Genomic DNA, 17,558 nt, shown 5'->3' with positions numbered 1-17,558 from the left:
AAAGAGCAGCTCCTTCAGAAAGCATGAGTGATAAAGCTGGAATGGGTAATTCCACACGATTTCTTTAAAAGGAGATCAGCTCTCTCTTGGGAAATTGCATTGAAATAATGGGTTCCTAACATCACAGTTTGTTCCAGTTCATCTGACCATGGAGTACACTGGAGTCACTGCAATTTGTTGCTCTTGTCAGTGATAGACTTGGATTACTTTAACTGTTCAGACATCAGGATAGTCTAGGACTGGTTTATTGAAAATTGGCTTTGGGGCAGAGAAATAGAACCACAGAATGTTTTTCTGAAGCTGAAGTCTGTGTTAGTAATGACAGACATTTTCCCTCTCCTCTTAGGTGCCTCAATTCTAGTAATTTTTTTCTGTATTTTACAGATATGGAATTAATAGAGAATTTTGCCATCAGTACACTGTGAAAGAGCCTGCACAATACATTTGTATGCAGATAGGATATCCTTGGAGTATAGCTTAAGTGAAGCTGCATGCAGAGGAGATCAGAGAAGTGAGAAATTCTTAATTTGGCCGTGTTAAAGTCAATATAAACACTGTGTGTGCTGGTATTGTAAATATATATATGAAAAGAATACAAGAGTGGGGTAGATCTCTGAACAAACCCCAAATAACCCATCTCCTTGGCTTATGTATTATGCATGCATTCTTTAGACCATTGCTGTGTGGCACCAGACAGTACTGTAGGCATCAAATGAAGTTATAAATTCCATTCAAGTTCTAAATTTCTTTTACAGTGCAGGGAAGTTACATTCACTGCTTCATCCAGTGAGAACTCTGAGATGTTACCATGCAGTCAACCTGTCCTGCAGGTAAGCACACAGCTCATGGAAGAGAGGGACTGAGGAGCTGAGCAACGCTTTCAAAACAAAACGGAGAGCTTTCAATATTTGTTTTTCCTGTTTTGAGGTTTTCTTACAAACTTGCACCTTAAAATATTTCACTATGTACTGAATTAAATTACTTATACTTGTAGGACAGTGTGAGGTTTGGGACAATAATCAAGTTTAAGTGGTTGAAACAGTCTTTTTCTGTGTTTTTTTGTTTGTTGGGGGTTTTTTGTTTAGTTTTTTTTTTAACTTCTGTTATGATACTAACTGTTTAAAATACTCAAGACCAGATAAAAGACACTGCAGCACAGCAGACTGTGGTTGACTGATTCTTATTTAGTTATATTCAACTAGTGGCTTTACCACAGACCTTTCAAGTAATTTTGCTCAATTAAATTAAGCCCTGTGTCAACTGAAAATATTGGGGATTACTTCCATTTTCTCTTTACTGTCCACTTAGCCTGTTGGGTATTTGATTGCAGTATAGTGGTTGTCCTGGATAAAATGATGTCAAAATGAAGCCCTGATCTTGAACAGGGCCTGTAAACAACACTGCAACAAAACAACATTAATCCTTTGACATGGAGATGCTAGAACTTGGTGGGTGTATGTTAAGTGAGGGGACATGTGGTCCTCTATAGTGTGACACATCCCCAGGTCAAGGAGTTTTGGTCAAATTGGTCAGGTGAAATCTGCTGCTTTGTATCAGGCCCAGTTCCACCAGGCACTTAGAGCAGTATCTTGAGAATTTATAGGCAGCAGAAACTGCCTTGAAGACAATGCTTTGTGTAGAGGAAATCCCTCCTTTCTTAATGCTGCTGGTGAATGTCTGCCAACAGCAGTAGCTCTGCCGTCCTCTACTCTGAAATGTCTTTCCTCCCTTCTGCTGCTTTCCCAGACACCCACTGGTCGGATCAGATGGGATGGAAAACAGGAAGGGCTGCTGCAGGAAGGGGAGGTATGGTAGAATGAAATTCTGACATCTTTATATTGAATTAAAATCAAGTGCTCTTAATTAAAGATACCCTCCTGCCAGGTGTAGATTAGCCCAGGACTGAGCTGCTGAGAGTGTTGGGGACAAAAAAAAAATTTAATTCCAACCTGCCAGACTCTAAATTCAAGGCATCTTTACTTTGTCTGCAAATGACCACAGCATTGCTGGCAGCAGCTGTGCAGCCTGTGGGAAGAGGTCTGCTGTGTGAGTGCCTGTGCCAGGAAAGTGCTCCTTATCCTGGGAGGAGGCACTGGGCAGAGCTGTGCTGAGCTCTCTGTAGAGTCCTCTTGGCCCTGAGGGCATGGACCAGGAACAGATGTGAAGTGCTGACTCGGTGCATGGGAGAGGGAGTCATGTGTGGAACTACTTCATGCTCAGCCCTGTTTGGTGATGTGTTTAAATCATTCCACCACAAATAATACATGGAATTAATAACTTCATGTGATGTCCTTTACACCTGAGCAGCTAAGCAGGCTTTTTGTTTTTAATAACACCTGGATACAAATCACATGATCTTATGTGACCTAGACACTGTCACACTGAAGCTTTACAGTTAAAAATTACAAGAAATATGCCGGACAACTTGGGCACTATTTTAGAAAAGTTAGGCACCCAGTCTGTGTTCCTAGTGCAATATGAACTGGTTGTTTACAGTTAGGCGATGTTAACCAATCTAAAGATTTTACAGTACAGGAAACATTCACTGCTTGCAAACCCCTGTTTTCATATAATGTGCAGGTGATAGTTTCAAAAACAAGTCAGTGCCTGTGAATGCTTCATATTACAGAAATGAAAGTTAACATCCAAGGCAATGCAGATCTTGTCTTAACAGTTTGGTTCTGATCTTAGTATTTTTGCTTTTCTCCTGCACTCATATAGATCATTCCCTAATTGGAAGCTAAAAGATGCAGGCAATATTTTTTGCTGCTAGTGGTGCATAATAATTATCAGAAACAGAACTCCAGCTACAGTGTAGCAATTTTGTCAGCTGAAGTGTAAGTGTGCTTTGTTACTTCTTAAAATATATATGCTTGTATATGTGTATAAAAATAGTCTCTCTTAATTATTGCAGAAGTAGATAAGTTGCTGCTACTATCAATACTTCATGGATATTGCAGTAACAGCTGATTTTCGAGCACTGATGGTGGAGAAACAGTTCCACATTGAACCAAAATTACACGTATTCTCAGGATACCAGTGTGGAATTGTACTGAACTCGTAGAGTTCCTGGTCCTCTAGTTCCCAGAGAGGACCAGGGTAGGTAATGGAAGGAACTTTATAAAGCCAGGGATTTCTGAGCTGATTTCACTCTGTAGCTGACTGTTAAAGTACCCCAGAGTCTGGCATCTCTTGCACCCTATCATGGGGCAGTTGGCACATTGCTCATGGTAGGAGACACACAATATTGCTGTGCCCTCTTTCCCTCTTGATCTGTGATGCCACAAAGGCATCTACTTATGAGGAAGTTTGCTGCTTGAACATGAGCTATGATAAGCATTTGCAACCTGAGGGGAATGGATGATAAAATCATCGCTTGTGTGCGCCAAGGATACAATTGGTACAGTCTATCAGTCACGTGAATTGTGATTGGCCTGTTGCAATGGAAATAGCCTTTAACAAAAACAAAATGAAAGCTATTTACCTTCTGAATGGATTTTACATACTTGCACAGAAGGGAAAAGAAATAGGAAAGGAAGAGAAAAGAGAATAGGAAAGAAGAGAAAGATTCCCACCAGCTCTTCCCCTCCAAAATTAGCATTGGCATTGGTGAAGTCACACACAAAGGAAAGTTTCACTTTCTTTGTGCTTCTCACAATGACATCAACATGCATGGCTATGAGATGATGAGAAAATATCTCACTCACAATGAGTAACAAATCAGAATTTTCTTCAAAGCAAAAAAATGATAACACAAGACCATCATAGGTATATGCTAGCTCTTCCAAAACACCTCTTTTGAACTCTATGTCGGTTGAGAACACTTGGCTGGCGATCTGTCGTTTCTAATACAACACAGGGGGATATTTGGAAAAGGCTGAAGAATGTCTACTATGCAAGTTGGCTGGAACATCTGCCAAAAATGAAGTTGGCATTGTTTTCAACAGGGTTATCTACTTTCAAATTACTCCATAGAATAAATAGTGATATTCCATGGGTAGAGGTAGATTATGGGGTTTAAAAAATCAAATTGGAGCCCCGTAATTTTGTGTGCTATAGGAGTCTCATAGAACTGAGATATTCCCATAATTAACCACTAGCCATGGGATATTATAATATATTCCATGGTGACTAGTATTCTTTATATTTCCCTCTCCCCTCCCAGTAGAATTAGTATGGTTAATTTTGCTCTAGTTTCACCTATTGCTAACATGAATCAGTACAATTAAAAATAAGAATGAGGCAATCACTGTTTAGGCCAAACCAGCCAGTAATGACCAGTCAGACCTTTTCCAGTTGGCCATTGCTGCTAGAAGGTTGAAAGAGCTGTAACTCACCAACCCATACTTGCAAAAGGAGCATGTTTTAGAAAATGTGGTTCAAAACTCTTCATAGTTCTAAATGCTAAATTCTAGTGGAATATTATAGAATAGATTGATTTGCATGCCATGGAATAAACATCCTTACATCTAGTCTTGTCTCAGAGTGAGTCATTTTGCATTAGTGTCAAGAATTTGAGCTGTTGTTCTACTTTGCAGTTAATCATCAGAAAGAGACGGGATTGTCTCATGAATATGCATGATGGTATAGTTGTCCCTTCAACTTACTAGGCACCTAGTTTCTGTAATGAGATGTACAATATCTGCCATTTAAAACAGCTGAAAGGTCCCAAATGGGAACAAATGAGAAAGCATCTGGCTGTTTCGAATTCCAGCCCTGTTTTGTCAGAAAGCTCTGTAATTGCTGAGTACTTGGCTCCTACTCTGCTCTATGAAGCATTCAGCTCTCAGGAGCCTCTGAGATGCATTACACAGTCCAGCAACACAGCTGTAGAACTCTCAAAATTCTTCCACTAGATGTTACAGCTTTCCAAAATATCTTGAGACTTGTATGCCCTTAACCAGGACCAAAGTTTGGGCTCCTAGAGCATGCTCTCATCCTTAGTTTTGCTGATCAGCCTCCACTGTACCATTTGTCCCTGCAACCTAGACTTCACACATATTATTCACTGTGTGATGGTGGGACTAGAATGGATAAATGTGCTACCCATTGCTCTAAGAAAGCAGTCTGGCTGAATCTTAAATCACTATGCGGGATGGAGGTTAACGGTCAGATGGACATTCCTCTAAGAGGTTTCCTACCTGCTCTGTTAATTTCTAAAATTTCTTCTTGGGCCAGTGGGCAAGTGTCGCTCTGAGTACTGTGGTGTGGAGAGTTTACGACAGATTTACAATAATTGGGGGATCCCAGCTGGGGTGGCCTCGGGATATGCTTCTTTTTTTTCTTTGGTAGCTTCTGCTTAGCCATAGCTAAGGAGTAATACATTCCGAAATTGTTCACAATGACAGGGACAGGCATGGCAATGGTCAGCACACCAGCGAGAGCGCAGAGGGCCCCCACCAGCATGCCTGACCAAGTCTGAGGATACATGTCTCCGTAGCCCAGGGTCGTCATGGTGACAACAGCCCACCAAAAGCCGATGGGGATATTTTTAAAGTGTGTGTGTTCACTGGCACTAGGGTCATTTGGTTTAGCACCTATTCTCTCGGCATAATAGATCATCGTGGCAAAGATTAAGACGCCCAATGCCAAAAATATGATGAGCAGCAAGAATTCGTTTGTGCTGGCACGGAGGGTGTGTCCCAAGACCCGCAACCCGACGAAGTGGCGGGTCAGCTTGAAAATTCGCAGGATTCGCACGAAACGGACTACGCGGAGGAAGCCCAGGACATCCTTAGCAGCTTTGGAAGACAGGCCACTGAGTCCAACCTCTAGATAGAAAGGCAGTATGGCCACAAAGTCAATGATGTTCAAAGAGTTTTTGATAAATTCCACCTTGTTTGGGCAGAAAGTGACTCTCATCAAGAACTCAAATGTAAACCAGACCACACAGACACCTTCGATGTAAGTGAGAAAGGCTTCAGTCTCTGCTTCCCTGTAGTGCCGCACCTGGGTGTCATTCCCAATGAATTCAGTTTCTGTCTTGTTCACAATGGGGTTAAATCTCTCGTGGGTCTCGAGGCAGAAGGTGGTAATGGAGACCAGAATGAAGAACAGGGAGGCAAATGCCACATACTGTGGAAAGAAAGATATGAGAGAAATGTTAAACAGTAGGTTAAGTACAAGGGATTTCATTCTGAAACATCAGGGAGACACACGAGCTGTATTAAATGTAAAGATAATGCCAAGCCTTCTTCCTGTGGGCTTAAGATGCCAAGTCTCACCTGCAAAGACAGCCTAATATTCAGCCTGGGAGGGAAAGCAGTATATAAGTACATGCTAAAATCCATTCCTATACAGACAGCACGTTAGTGTGAGTGTAAATTTGAGCAAGCACTTAAATCTCAGGCCTTTCTGTGGGATTTAATGTTGAGGACATATTGAAATTGTACCTTCCTGAACTTGCTCTTGCCTTAAAGAGAGAGCACACCTTCTAGGACAACTGCCAGGCAGTACTTTTCTCAGCATTGTGTTAGCAGTATCATGGCTGCTCCCAGCTTAGTGAGAGCTGTGATATTTCAGATCTCAGAAAGGTGCTAGTAAATACTAGTGGCATTCTCAGGTGGGCTCTACAGCAAGGAGCAAAGTTCTTGGCATCATCAGACTTTCTTGCCAAACCACAGACACAGGTTGAGAAGAGTCACATATCAAACTGACCTCTCAAATGCCTCTGTTCTCAGTTCCCTTCTCCAGAACTTTTGGGAGTGGGGGATAGGGAGGGTAAGGAAGAGCTTTCAGGTAAGCCTGTCATCTGATCCCAAAGGACAGATCTATTGGCTTTCACCAGACACAGTTTTCTTGAAGAGATTCTCATTACAGTATAAGAATTTTACCAGAATTAGATGAATCTTTTAAAAAAGGATGTTGGATTACAATCTGGCCTTGAATCTTTCCAGGGATGGGCTATCCACCACCTCTCTGGGAAATCTGTGCCTCTTTCACCACCTTCATTGTAAAAAAAATATCTTCTAGTATGAATTTTCCCTCATTTAGTTTAAAGCCATTACCCTGGGTCCTGTTGCAACAGGGCCTACTAAAAAGTCAGTCTGCATCTTTCTTATAAGCTCCCTTTAAGTATTGACAGGGAGACCTTGTTGACAGCAATAAGGTCTCCCTGGAGCTGTCTCTTCTCCACGCTGATCAGCTTTCTCAGCTTTTATCAGTCTTTCCTCAGCCTAAAGGAGATCTCTTGGTTGCATTCCATGATAATTGAGGGATACAGCCAGTGCAGTCAGGCCAAAATTCACAAGTCTTGTTACCACAGTTGCTCTGCTTAATCCTCCTTTAATCAATTAAGTGATTTGCATATATCTAAGTCTCTTTGTGTGTTGGAGTAGGACGGTCATGGTTATACCTCTTGCCATTCCACTCTCTACATCCGTTATCTTCTCGTTTGTCTTGTGTGTCACCTTGACAAGAGATATCATATAAGGTACTTCCCTGTCTTCATGAGCATGAGCAACTGTGATAGCTAAAATATTATTCAAATACTACTTTAGTTTCCTGTTACTCATAGTGTCCCTTTTTTCAACTGTGTAGCCAACACAGGGATTAAAAAGAATTTGTTTCTTCTAACTGTGTGTTGCCAGTGAATGAAGTGCAACAATCCGAACAAAACTGCTGCCAAAGGAATAGACCCATTAAAAGTAACCTATGCTTCAAACTATCAAAACTCTCCTGCAATCAAGAAGTTCCTCCTGTCTGCTTTCCTGGGTAAACCTAGTGCAGAATTACACTTGACCATCCATATTAGCACACAAAGTCAAAAACATGGATGTGCCAGAGTTTGAGATGAATCATTTAAGAGAATACAAAGAAAATGGAAGAGAATAAAATCACAAAACCATTTAGGTTGGAAGGCCCCTCTGGAGGCTCTTTGGTACAACTTCAAAGCTGGACCAGGTTGGTCCTGCCTAGTCCAGGTGTGAGTATCTCACAGCCTCTCTGGGAAGCCTGTGCCAGAGTTTGGCCAGTAAGAGCAAATAAGCTTGGAGGAGTACAGAAGGAAACAGGCTCTTCTGCTTTTCAAATCCAGCTTTGTTGCCAAAGAGATCAGAACCATTGCCACAGGTTTAAAAAATAAAACAATATTTTTCCCTAAACACTTCAGGTTCTCACAGCACTGCTATGTGAGGAGCTACTATACGTGCTGATATGTGCTAAAATCAATGCCTAATATATCTGGGAGATAAACAATATGCAGATTAGGGAAACTGAGAAGCAGGATTGTGGGTATCTTTTTTACCAGATTCTCCTGTTAAACAGGGAAATTTCTCCATGCACCATTTCTCCACCTGTAAAATAGGTGGTGTTGGTCATGTGCTTTGTGATCCTATATAAATGTATGCAGGTTCTATATGCTTTTATCTAAATGTTACTGGCTTTAATATATAAACAGTCTTCCTGAAAAATAAGTTGAGGACTCTTTTAAGTGGTCAAAGCAATTTTGTGTAAGATACCAATAAAACTCAGAGATTAAATGTCTGTATATGAGTACAATGAGAAACAAAAAGCATCTTGCACCAAGAAGCAAGGAAGATGTTCCTAGCAGCCTAAGCATGTCTGCTTTATTCCAGCCTGGGGCAGGTTGTTGTTTGGAGTCACAGAGCTCTGAGAATTCAGGCTGCAGAAGGAAGTGCTGACACTTCCTTAAGACAGGTAGCACTCAGAGATAAGAAGGAGAGAGGGGACTAAAACTATTTTGCTTATTAGGGGGGGTCTGTGAAGATGGCCCCTTTCTTTATCCTGACTCCAAATGCAATCCTGCTCTTGGTGTATACGAATATATCTCCTGAGTGAGTTTTACCTGCTTAGGACAACCTTCAGGCTGACCTTGCACAGCAAGTATCTTGAAACTGATGTTTTGCTGTATTAAAGGGAACAAATAACCAATTCTGACCGGGCATTTAAGTTCTCTGCAGGCAGCAGGCTGGCAGCGTTATCGGTAGAGAGCACCACGCCCATGATGTCTCTCGTTGTTAGCCCTTGTGTACGCACACCTTGGCTTCAGAGGGTAATTGAGAGCTTTTAGTCCCCACTTCAGCAGAGCAGGAAGCACCTCCTAAATGAGTGTGAAGTGTCTGCTTCCACCTATCTGTATTTAACAGCATCCTTTCCCAGGGATGGACATGTTTTTGTACACTTTGTGGCTTTGAAAGAGTCTGCTTTCAAGATTGCATAAAACTATGTCTGAGTAATGGTATTGACAGGAAGAATCCTAGTATTTTTTTCTCCAATTTAACTTTTCTCCAGTTTAAGTGTAGAAATGCCTGGCAGGCCTGACAATTTGTTCACTGGCATCCCTCTCTGATAGATTTATCACCTGCAGCTTCTTGGAACACAGGAATTTAGCAGTTTACCACAAGTATCATTGGCATAGATGTACATTTGTGAGCCCCAGTTCATATTGCTCTCACACTTTTTTTCTTCTGAGTATTTTTCTTTGTTAATTATCTGAGATTTAGCAAACTGTAAGCATAATCTAAGAGCACAAAAAACAGCGAGTAGGCTTTTCTAGGGAGACCAGCATTCATTCTGCCAAAGGTGTCAAAAAAAGTTCTCTCTGGCCCACCATCAGAGGCCAAAAGAGCTCACCCATCGTGCCTAACATGATAACTTGTCAAACCCAGAGACAGGCAATTCTGATAAAATCTGATGAAGACTTTGGGACTCACAGGTGTTCTATTGTCTTTGAAAATAAGTCTGTCTCTTTTTATTTCACTAATGGTCTGAAAACTAATCAAACCAATGGATTGCTCTTGAATAATTTAGTGGTTCTTAGTCTTCTTTCTCCTTACATTTTACAGCAGTTTCTTTTCTTCCTAGCACCTGAATGGGCTGAGGGAAAAGAGTGAGGATTTTAAGAAGTGATGTCACATGCTGTTGAGTTACATAATGGCATCTAAAATTTTCTATAATTAAAGAAAATACCTAGGTGAAGTGTTTGAAGGGATCAAAACTCTTTTATTTTCTTTGACATATGAATGATTTCTATTTCACTAGAAATGCTGCTGCTATCACTTTTTTTCTGGCTCTAATACCAACAAAGGAAAATCTCAGATTGTCCAAAACCACAAAAACCATAAGTGAAGGCAGAGAGGAGATTTAAAGGGGGAGATTTGGATTAAAATGTAAGTTACATTAAAATGTTTTCATTCTGGCAAGAGAAGAAATTACACTCCTGCATAATTTCTGTTAATACTGGCTATATTTTAATAAGTTTATTTTGAAAGAGTCTAAAAGGTGTCATGCCCCTAAGTGGAGAATTTAATAATTTAATTTATATTGCCTCTGATTAAATCTATCTATCTATCTATCTATCTATCTATCTATCTATCTATCTACCTACCTACCTACCTACCTACCTACATACCTATCTACCTATCTACCTATCTATCTCTTCTCTCTGCCTTATGTCTAACTGAGCAATTTTTGCCAGTGCAGTGGGAATATGAAGTACCAATTAATTCACACCAGTAATGTTTCACATCGACTTTGCATGGCTGTAAAAGGAGCAAGGTAATGGAATCAGACGTAGCCACTCATGAATAATTAGCCAGCATCTTTCCACTCAGCATGGAAAGAAAACAAAAGTCCGACAGCCTTAAAAACCCAAATAAACCTTCTAATACATGAGGATTTAGAGGCTAGGCTTAGATAAAAGATCTGAGGATTGGACCAGACAGCATTAAATACACAGGTTTTGCTATTTACTTCTGGGAGTAGTTTTCTAAAGCAGCACTTTACTTTGCATGTCTTAGATAGTTCTGGTCTTGGAAATAAGAAACCTTTTTTATCCTTGGTTCTGCACAAATATGCTGGGTAACCTGCTAAAATTCATTGATATGGTGTCTGGAATTTCCAGACTTCAGTGTGGATGGGTAGTGAAGGCTGGTGATGAAAATACCAGGACAGAAATCAGATGAGTGAGGCTCTTTTGCAACTTCCACCATTGACACATTCTTAGTCTTCAAGCATGTGGGCCTGCATCTTTTGTACCATCCTTTGTCTATTTTTAAAAATTTAATTGAGATAATAAACTCTTTGGGGCTTGGAACTGTCTGCCAACTTATATCTGCTCGCTGTCCAGACCAATATAAGTCTGGAGTGGGGACCTGGGAAGGGAGGCCTTGACCGAGTCTTGGCAGCACTCTTGGATCAGAAACAACAAGGAAAGTGTGTGGTGGCAGTGGAAGCAGCAGGGCTTTTGCAACAGGTTTCAGTAACTCCAGGGTTTGTTTTCTAGGAAATAGCGGTGTACACGACACGCTATTCATAATTCATTCCAGATCACACGTTCAGAGCGAGTTAGTAGCAGCTGCATGCCACAGACACGTGCTCTTCTCCTTTGATACTGCTCAGAATCATTTAACAAACCTACTCAAGCTAGATGGGAGAAAAGAAACACAGCACACTCAGAGAAGATTTGCCAGCCTTTTCCTTTCCATCTGCTCTCAGAAATATTTTTAAAAGTGATTCTTAATCCCTATCCTTTAATAGGGAAATTCAGGAAATCCTACCCTTCCCAGAACCTCTGGATGAAAAGCAGAGGAAGGTGGCATTTTGATTGAACTACATCTGTTGAAGCATCAGAAAATTCTCTATATAAGTGGCACCATCTCTTTCTACTGATCTATTCCAATGAGCTTTGGTTTTGATGACAAAAATTTTTAAATCACTACTTGAAAACACTCCTGGTTCTGTAGAACCAGCAAAGAAGAGGAACTAAGCAGTTGTCATCTCAGTCTGTATGAGCAGGGCCTCTGAGCAGCAGGAGGTTTGCTGCTTCTCAAGAAGCTAAAGACTGAAAGGGGAGGTGAGAACATCCAACTCACCATAGAACTTTGTCTCTGAAGGAGAAACAATGGTGCTATGGAGCTTCCAGAATCTCCTCGCTCTAGTGAGATCCACTGTGTTTGGGTTAGTTTGTTTTGGGGTTTTGTTGTTTGTTTTTGGGGAATGGGAGAGGGCTGAGGGGTGTGGATGGGCAGAATAATATAAAAGTCCCAAGTCTAGTAATTTTTCACTTTGTCAACCACTGGTAAATACTTGCAGGAAAAGGTTAGGCTCTGAAGAGTTTAAAATCTCTGCTGGCAACATAGGAGCTGTTTTTTCTACAAAACATCAGTAATTCAAATATACCCAGAGACCTGTGCTAGACCTGCATAAAGACCCATGGTTTCTGTTTACAAGGTATCTCTTCAAGTATTTTACCAGCTTTCTTTTACAGTAGTTCATCTGAAGAGATGATGAGAGATTTTCTCTCTCAAAACTACTGCACTTCCATGAAAATGCCAACATTTGCCCATCTGTGACTTGAATCTCAAAGCTTTGGCTAGTTTTTGTTTTAATCTGTAAATGGTACTTTAACCACTCTTAATTTAAAATTAATTTAGTTTAGCCCATGTGTCACCAAAATATTTAAGGAGACAATTTTGCTGCAGCTCAGCCAAAGTACGGGTTAAGTGAAAGCTGCTTTAAAATACTTCGCTTTATAAACACTTTATTATGTGAAGACCAATTTTCTGGGCTTTCTTAGAGCTATGGACCCTGATTCAAACAAATGACTCATTTTTAACATGCCAGTAATTCTGCTGAATTTTTGAAAGTAATACTGAATCTGTATGACTGATCAGATGACTAAATGTAGGCACATGATACTAGCAACCAGATAACGCTGGAGAAGCGAGCAAAAGCTGGGACACTGTCAAAAAGCAACCTCTGCAATATTTCATTAAGAATCCTAATGGAAGGTGTTTCAAGATCCTGTGAGCAATGATCATGAAAAGGAAATTATTTGCATGGGAAAATAATACAGCTCTTTTTTTATGAGTGTGGTGTAGGTATATGAGGGCACAATCAGATATTAGCGCCAAGCTGTTCTCTGTGAAGGGAGAGATGACCCTCTCAGCAGTCTGTCTTTCAGTAAGATGATAAGACAATTGATAGAGAAGCTCACATCAGCAAACATGCCGATTCACTCACATGATTATTCAAATTCATGTTTTGTAGCTGAGACAAATGGAAGAAGGAGGCTTGTAGATAGACAGAGCTTGCTCTAGAGTCAGATAAAAAGTCCACTAGGAGCTCATGGATCAAAGGATTATGTAATGCCAAAAAATATATGACAGCTTGCAAAAAAATCTTGGAATGCTTTGTGGCATGCAGACATGAAACAGCGTGTTAAAAAAAAAGTGCAGTCATCTGTGAAAAATATGCTTAAGTTATTCGGTGTTGACATTGCAATAAATAAATTAGAAGCTGATCTCTCAAATGTTAGTCCTAGCAGGCAGCCATGTGCTTTGACAAGGTAGTTACTGGGATAAGCCAGGCTGCATGAGAACTGGAAATGGGGTATGTACAGTGCTCTTCTGGCGCCACATGGCCAGCCAGGTGGTCACTGAGCAAGGGCTGGAATGGTTCTTTTTGGGTCACAGGCAAGCCTTTCAGTTTCATCTAGGACAGATTAAGTCTTGTGATTTAATAGGAACATTGATACAGAAAAGAAGTGAATTTATTTTGCAAAGCTTCCTTGCTACTCCCTACTCTGGTAGTGAGAACTAAATGGGAACAGTATGGTGGGACCAAGGAATGTTTCATATTGCTCAGCAATGGCGCAGTGGGAAATTCTTAACATATATAGATTCCTGATCCAAAAGGGCCCCAAGACTCCTGCAGCTGAGTATATGAGGCACAGCAGAAGGAGCTGTGAGTGTGAAAGTAAGCCTTCCATCTCTGAGGGACGGCAGAAACGTATGCTTGATAGGGACCTTCAAAAATGTCATTTCCCTGTCCCAAAGCACAGTCTTTGATCATTCCTGACAGGCAGCTATGCTGACTTTTGTTCAGGATCTCTACTGGTGAATATCACAGAAATTCTGCAGGAAATTTATCCAGTACTTCACCATTTTTTATCTATATGTTTTCTTCCTAATGCCTAACCTAGATCATCTTTTCTTCATCTTAAGCTTGTTCACTTTTGTCTTATCCATCACAGACAACTAAGCATTTAGAAATTCTCATGTGTTTTCCTTCTTTTGGGAGCTAACAACCACTAAACATTCAAACATCCCATGAATCCTAGACATCTGTTTTCATATGCGCATGCTTTTGCTGCATAAATTCAATATAATTATTAATCTCATTTTCAGATGATGCCACACACTTTTATGCTGTCAGTTCTGTCAAAAGCCTTAGGATTAAAGAAACTGAGAATGTCATGTAATATCTCATACATGGAACATAAACTAACACATGGCAAACGAAACCAGGGAACTTTAATTGCCCATTAATAGTAGGAGTTTCAATCTTTTTCTGTTAGGCAGTAGGTAACATTTTTTTGGACTCTGCACAGTTTCTGGTCTAAACTGAAAAGGAGAGTTTTGTAGCAATGAATGGTGGTGGTGTCATGCCTTAGGATTTTCAGGATCTCACCTCACCACCTTTGTTCTGGATTTATCTCCTGAGAAAATCACACTTCCTTCCTCTCTTAACTTGCTGCTGGTCTATTTTTTTCCCTTTTTGTTACAGCTTCTGCACCGTGACTTGCCCAAAGGTGGCTTAATTCATATGCTTATGCTTATATGACGTGCAGCCTCTTTCAAACCTACTTTTGGAGTGGTGCTAGAAGCCTTTCACAGAGCTGGAGACATTATTTCTGCAGCCTTTCAGAGTCCACCCTCAGTGAGGTTTGATTCATCAACCTCAGCTTCAGACCAGCCCTGAGGAATGAAATTGTCACAGGTATGAAGGAGGCAGAGGGTGCTCAGTGCTCTCCAGCTCCTTTAGAACGAGCATGCCCTGCTTACTTACCTTTATTTTGAGGAATCCCCCCAATGTGTGGGAGTATTGTGCGCAAAAGTCCATAAGGAAACACCTGAAACACAGGGAGGCTTTGCCCTGAATGTAGAACTCTTGAACTGAACATGCAAGGTCAGCTTTTCTCCCTGTGGGTTTTAAACCAAGGTATTTGGTGTGTGTTCCAGACCATGTCTGTGTGCAGACAATAATGCTTCTGCTTCAAGACAAATTGAAATGAGTGCCTGTCCAACCTCCAGTAGTTTCCCATGCAGGCAGGCTGGCTACCAAACCAGCCTTGGGAAGGGTGTGAGGTCTGTCTGCACACCTTCCACACACACTCACCCAGAGCTGCTGGGGTGTGGCCCGCTGTAGGATGATGCTGGCAGCTCCTATATAGGATGAAGTAGAAAGTCCAGAATGCATCAAGCCCCAAAGGTGAGCAGTTTGGGTCTGCAGTGCCTGCGGCGGTGAGGTCCTTAATCCAGTTTCTCTCCCAAAGGAATACTGTAGCAAAAATAATTATAATAGGATTTCTCTACAGACCAACTTACTTCATATTTGACCATGGATTTTGAAACCTCAGTTTCTGGCTCTGTGGGATATGTTCCAAAGAGATTTAAATTCTGGGAGCAGCTGAGTGTTTACCCTCTGACAGTTGAGTTTAGCGCCTCAGAATGGAGGCACTCAAAATAACTCCTCACCCTGGAAAACTGGAAGCCCTGGGATCACTATAGTGCCAGTAAATGTTGAGCTCAGGATTTCCTGTTTTCACTGCAGTTTATGTGGATGGATGTCACAGATGATGTATTCCCTGAAAAGCCAGAGTTCTTAACAAGGTGGCTAAAAATAAGGATGTTAAACCTCAGGCATTTCAATGACTGCTTCATTTTGGATCATTTCACATAATTCAGAGAAACCTTTTTTTTTTTTTTTTTTGGTTGTTGTTGTTGTCCAGATTATGACTAGCAGTGTGTTGTAGGCACTTCTCCTCTCATATTGTTTGCTTAGCTTAATCCATAGCTACTGGTTGTGCTTTTAAAGCATTATGGCCACAGTTCTTTCCTACCTTTGGGCAGTGTGTAGCACAAAAGTCCTTTTAAGCTCCTAGATGGCCTAAATATGTTACTAAATTCTGAGACCTTTTTGTGCCTTTGCTCTACAAAATCTAAATATCAAATATCAGTATTATTATATAATTATATAAAAGTATACCCACATTATTTATAATTACAACTATTAAAACCCAAAAAGAAAATCCAAAAACTATTCAAAAAATTCGACAGTATTTTGGAAAGCAAAGGATGTTTTCATTCCCTAGTTAGGCAGAGGCCCTTGCACAGCTTAATTTGTGCAAGGATAATGCACAGGATGGGAGCATACAAAATTTCCAATGACATCAATCTTTGTCAGTACTAGGTTTTGACTGGCTGTGAGCCATTTTAGATATCCAAATTAGTGACAACATAACTTACAAAACTGTATTGGTAGCTCTTTTAGGCAACTTCCAATATAGCCTTTGTCATATAAGAAAGATGGGGACAGACGTTTCAGCAGGGCCTGTTGCAATTACATGAGAGTTAATGGTTTTAAACTGAACGAGGGATTCAGGCTTAGATAAAAGGAAGAAGTTGTTTCATTATGAGCATGGTGAAACACCAGAACACATTGCCCAGAGAGGTTGTAGATTGCAGAGTGTTGGACCAGATCACCTTTAAAAGTCACTTCCGGACTAAAGGATTCTGTATATTCTGTCTTGATGCAGACCAGCAAGACTGAGGGTATTTTTTTCAACATCAGTTCTCCTGTCTCTCTGAAGAAGAAAATATTTATTCCTGTGTTTCTGTGGCTCCACTTTTCAATGTGTCAGCAGTAAGCAACTGGAGCCATAAGGTGGCCATGTGGTGCCAGTCTCCTGCTCAGGCAATCACACACTTTGCTTCCCCAGTAATTTTTTTTTCTTTTTCTTACATCTCATAGAAAAAAGCCCATTTTCTTTGTGGTGACATTCCACTGTTTTGTGGGCAAGTATATGTGTGATATTTACAGAAAGCATAGCATACAACCCAAACTCATGAGGGCATCTTGCCATGGCATGAGCTCCCACCATGGTATGTGACACAGGGCACTTAGAGCACATTGCCACCCACCCTGCTGACAACACCATCCTGATTTCAAGGAGAAAGTTGTATCATCCTTTCTTTCCCTGGTACAATATCTTCTCCTACTACAGCCAATCTAGCCACAGTAGTGCATACCTACAGATATGGAAAATCTCTGTGCTTACATGGAGGAGAGCAATGAAAAAGCCTTGCCCTTGCTGTTATGTTTTCAAGGCTAAATTGGTGAGTCACATGGAGCACCTGTGACACCAACCCTGCTATCAGCTGCATGTGTAGACCACCCCTCCCAAAAGCCAGTTCAGTGCTAGCAACTGTGGAGGCCCTGCAGAGGGAGGATTTCCAGGGGTATTGCAGCAGAGCTGATTGCTTGGCCTTGTCAGAAGGACTCCCAACAGCCCTTTGCAGGTGAGAGCCACCTCTCATCTGGTGCTGCACTAACTACATCTTTCTGTTAACCCCATTTAGCTGGGGCCACAAAAGGCTCAGGAGGAGCCCTTTGAACCCCTCCTGTGAGACGTATTGCATAAGCAACAAGCAAACACTTCTAAAACTAACCTCTTGTGGAGTGAAGGTCAAAAGAAAGATAGAAATATTCAGAAAAGAGCACAAGGTAAGTCATAGCCTAAACCTAAAGAAAAT

The 17,558-nt window shown here is 41.0% G+C and overlaps 1 protein-coding gene across 6 annotated transcripts in view; it reads right to left on the bottom strand.

The window, feature by feature from the left end:
- Positions 1-17,558, bottom strand: part of KCNC1 (potassium voltage-gated channel subfamily C member 1) — a 122,943-nt gene that overhangs the window by 31,283 nt on the left and 74,102 nt on the right. For 4 of the 6 annotated variants that reach the window (XM_069016878.1, XM_069016881.1, XM_069016879.1 and 1 more), the window contains exon 2: positions 5,142-6,075. In XM_069016878.1, the coding sequence (XP_068872979.1) occupies positions 5,142-6,075 (934 nt within the window). Of the gene's footprint in view, positions 1-3,793; positions 3,796-5,141; positions 6,076-17,558 lie in introns of all 6 variants that reach the window. The other 2 variants (XM_069016882.1, XM_069016880.1) reach the window with 2 other exon arrangements.

This window comes from Aphelocoma coerulescens, chromosome 5, assembly GCF_041296385.1.
Source record: "Aphelocoma coerulescens isolate FSJ_1873_10779 chromosome 5, UR_Acoe_1.0, whole genome shotgun sequence".
In the NCBI taxonomy this organism is placed as follows: domain Eukaryota; kingdom Metazoa; phylum Chordata; class Aves; order Passeriformes; family Corvidae; genus Aphelocoma; species Aphelocoma coerulescens.
The sequence above is the reverse complement of the archived record's forward strand: the minus strand, read 5'-3'. Positions and strand labels throughout refer to the sequence as shown.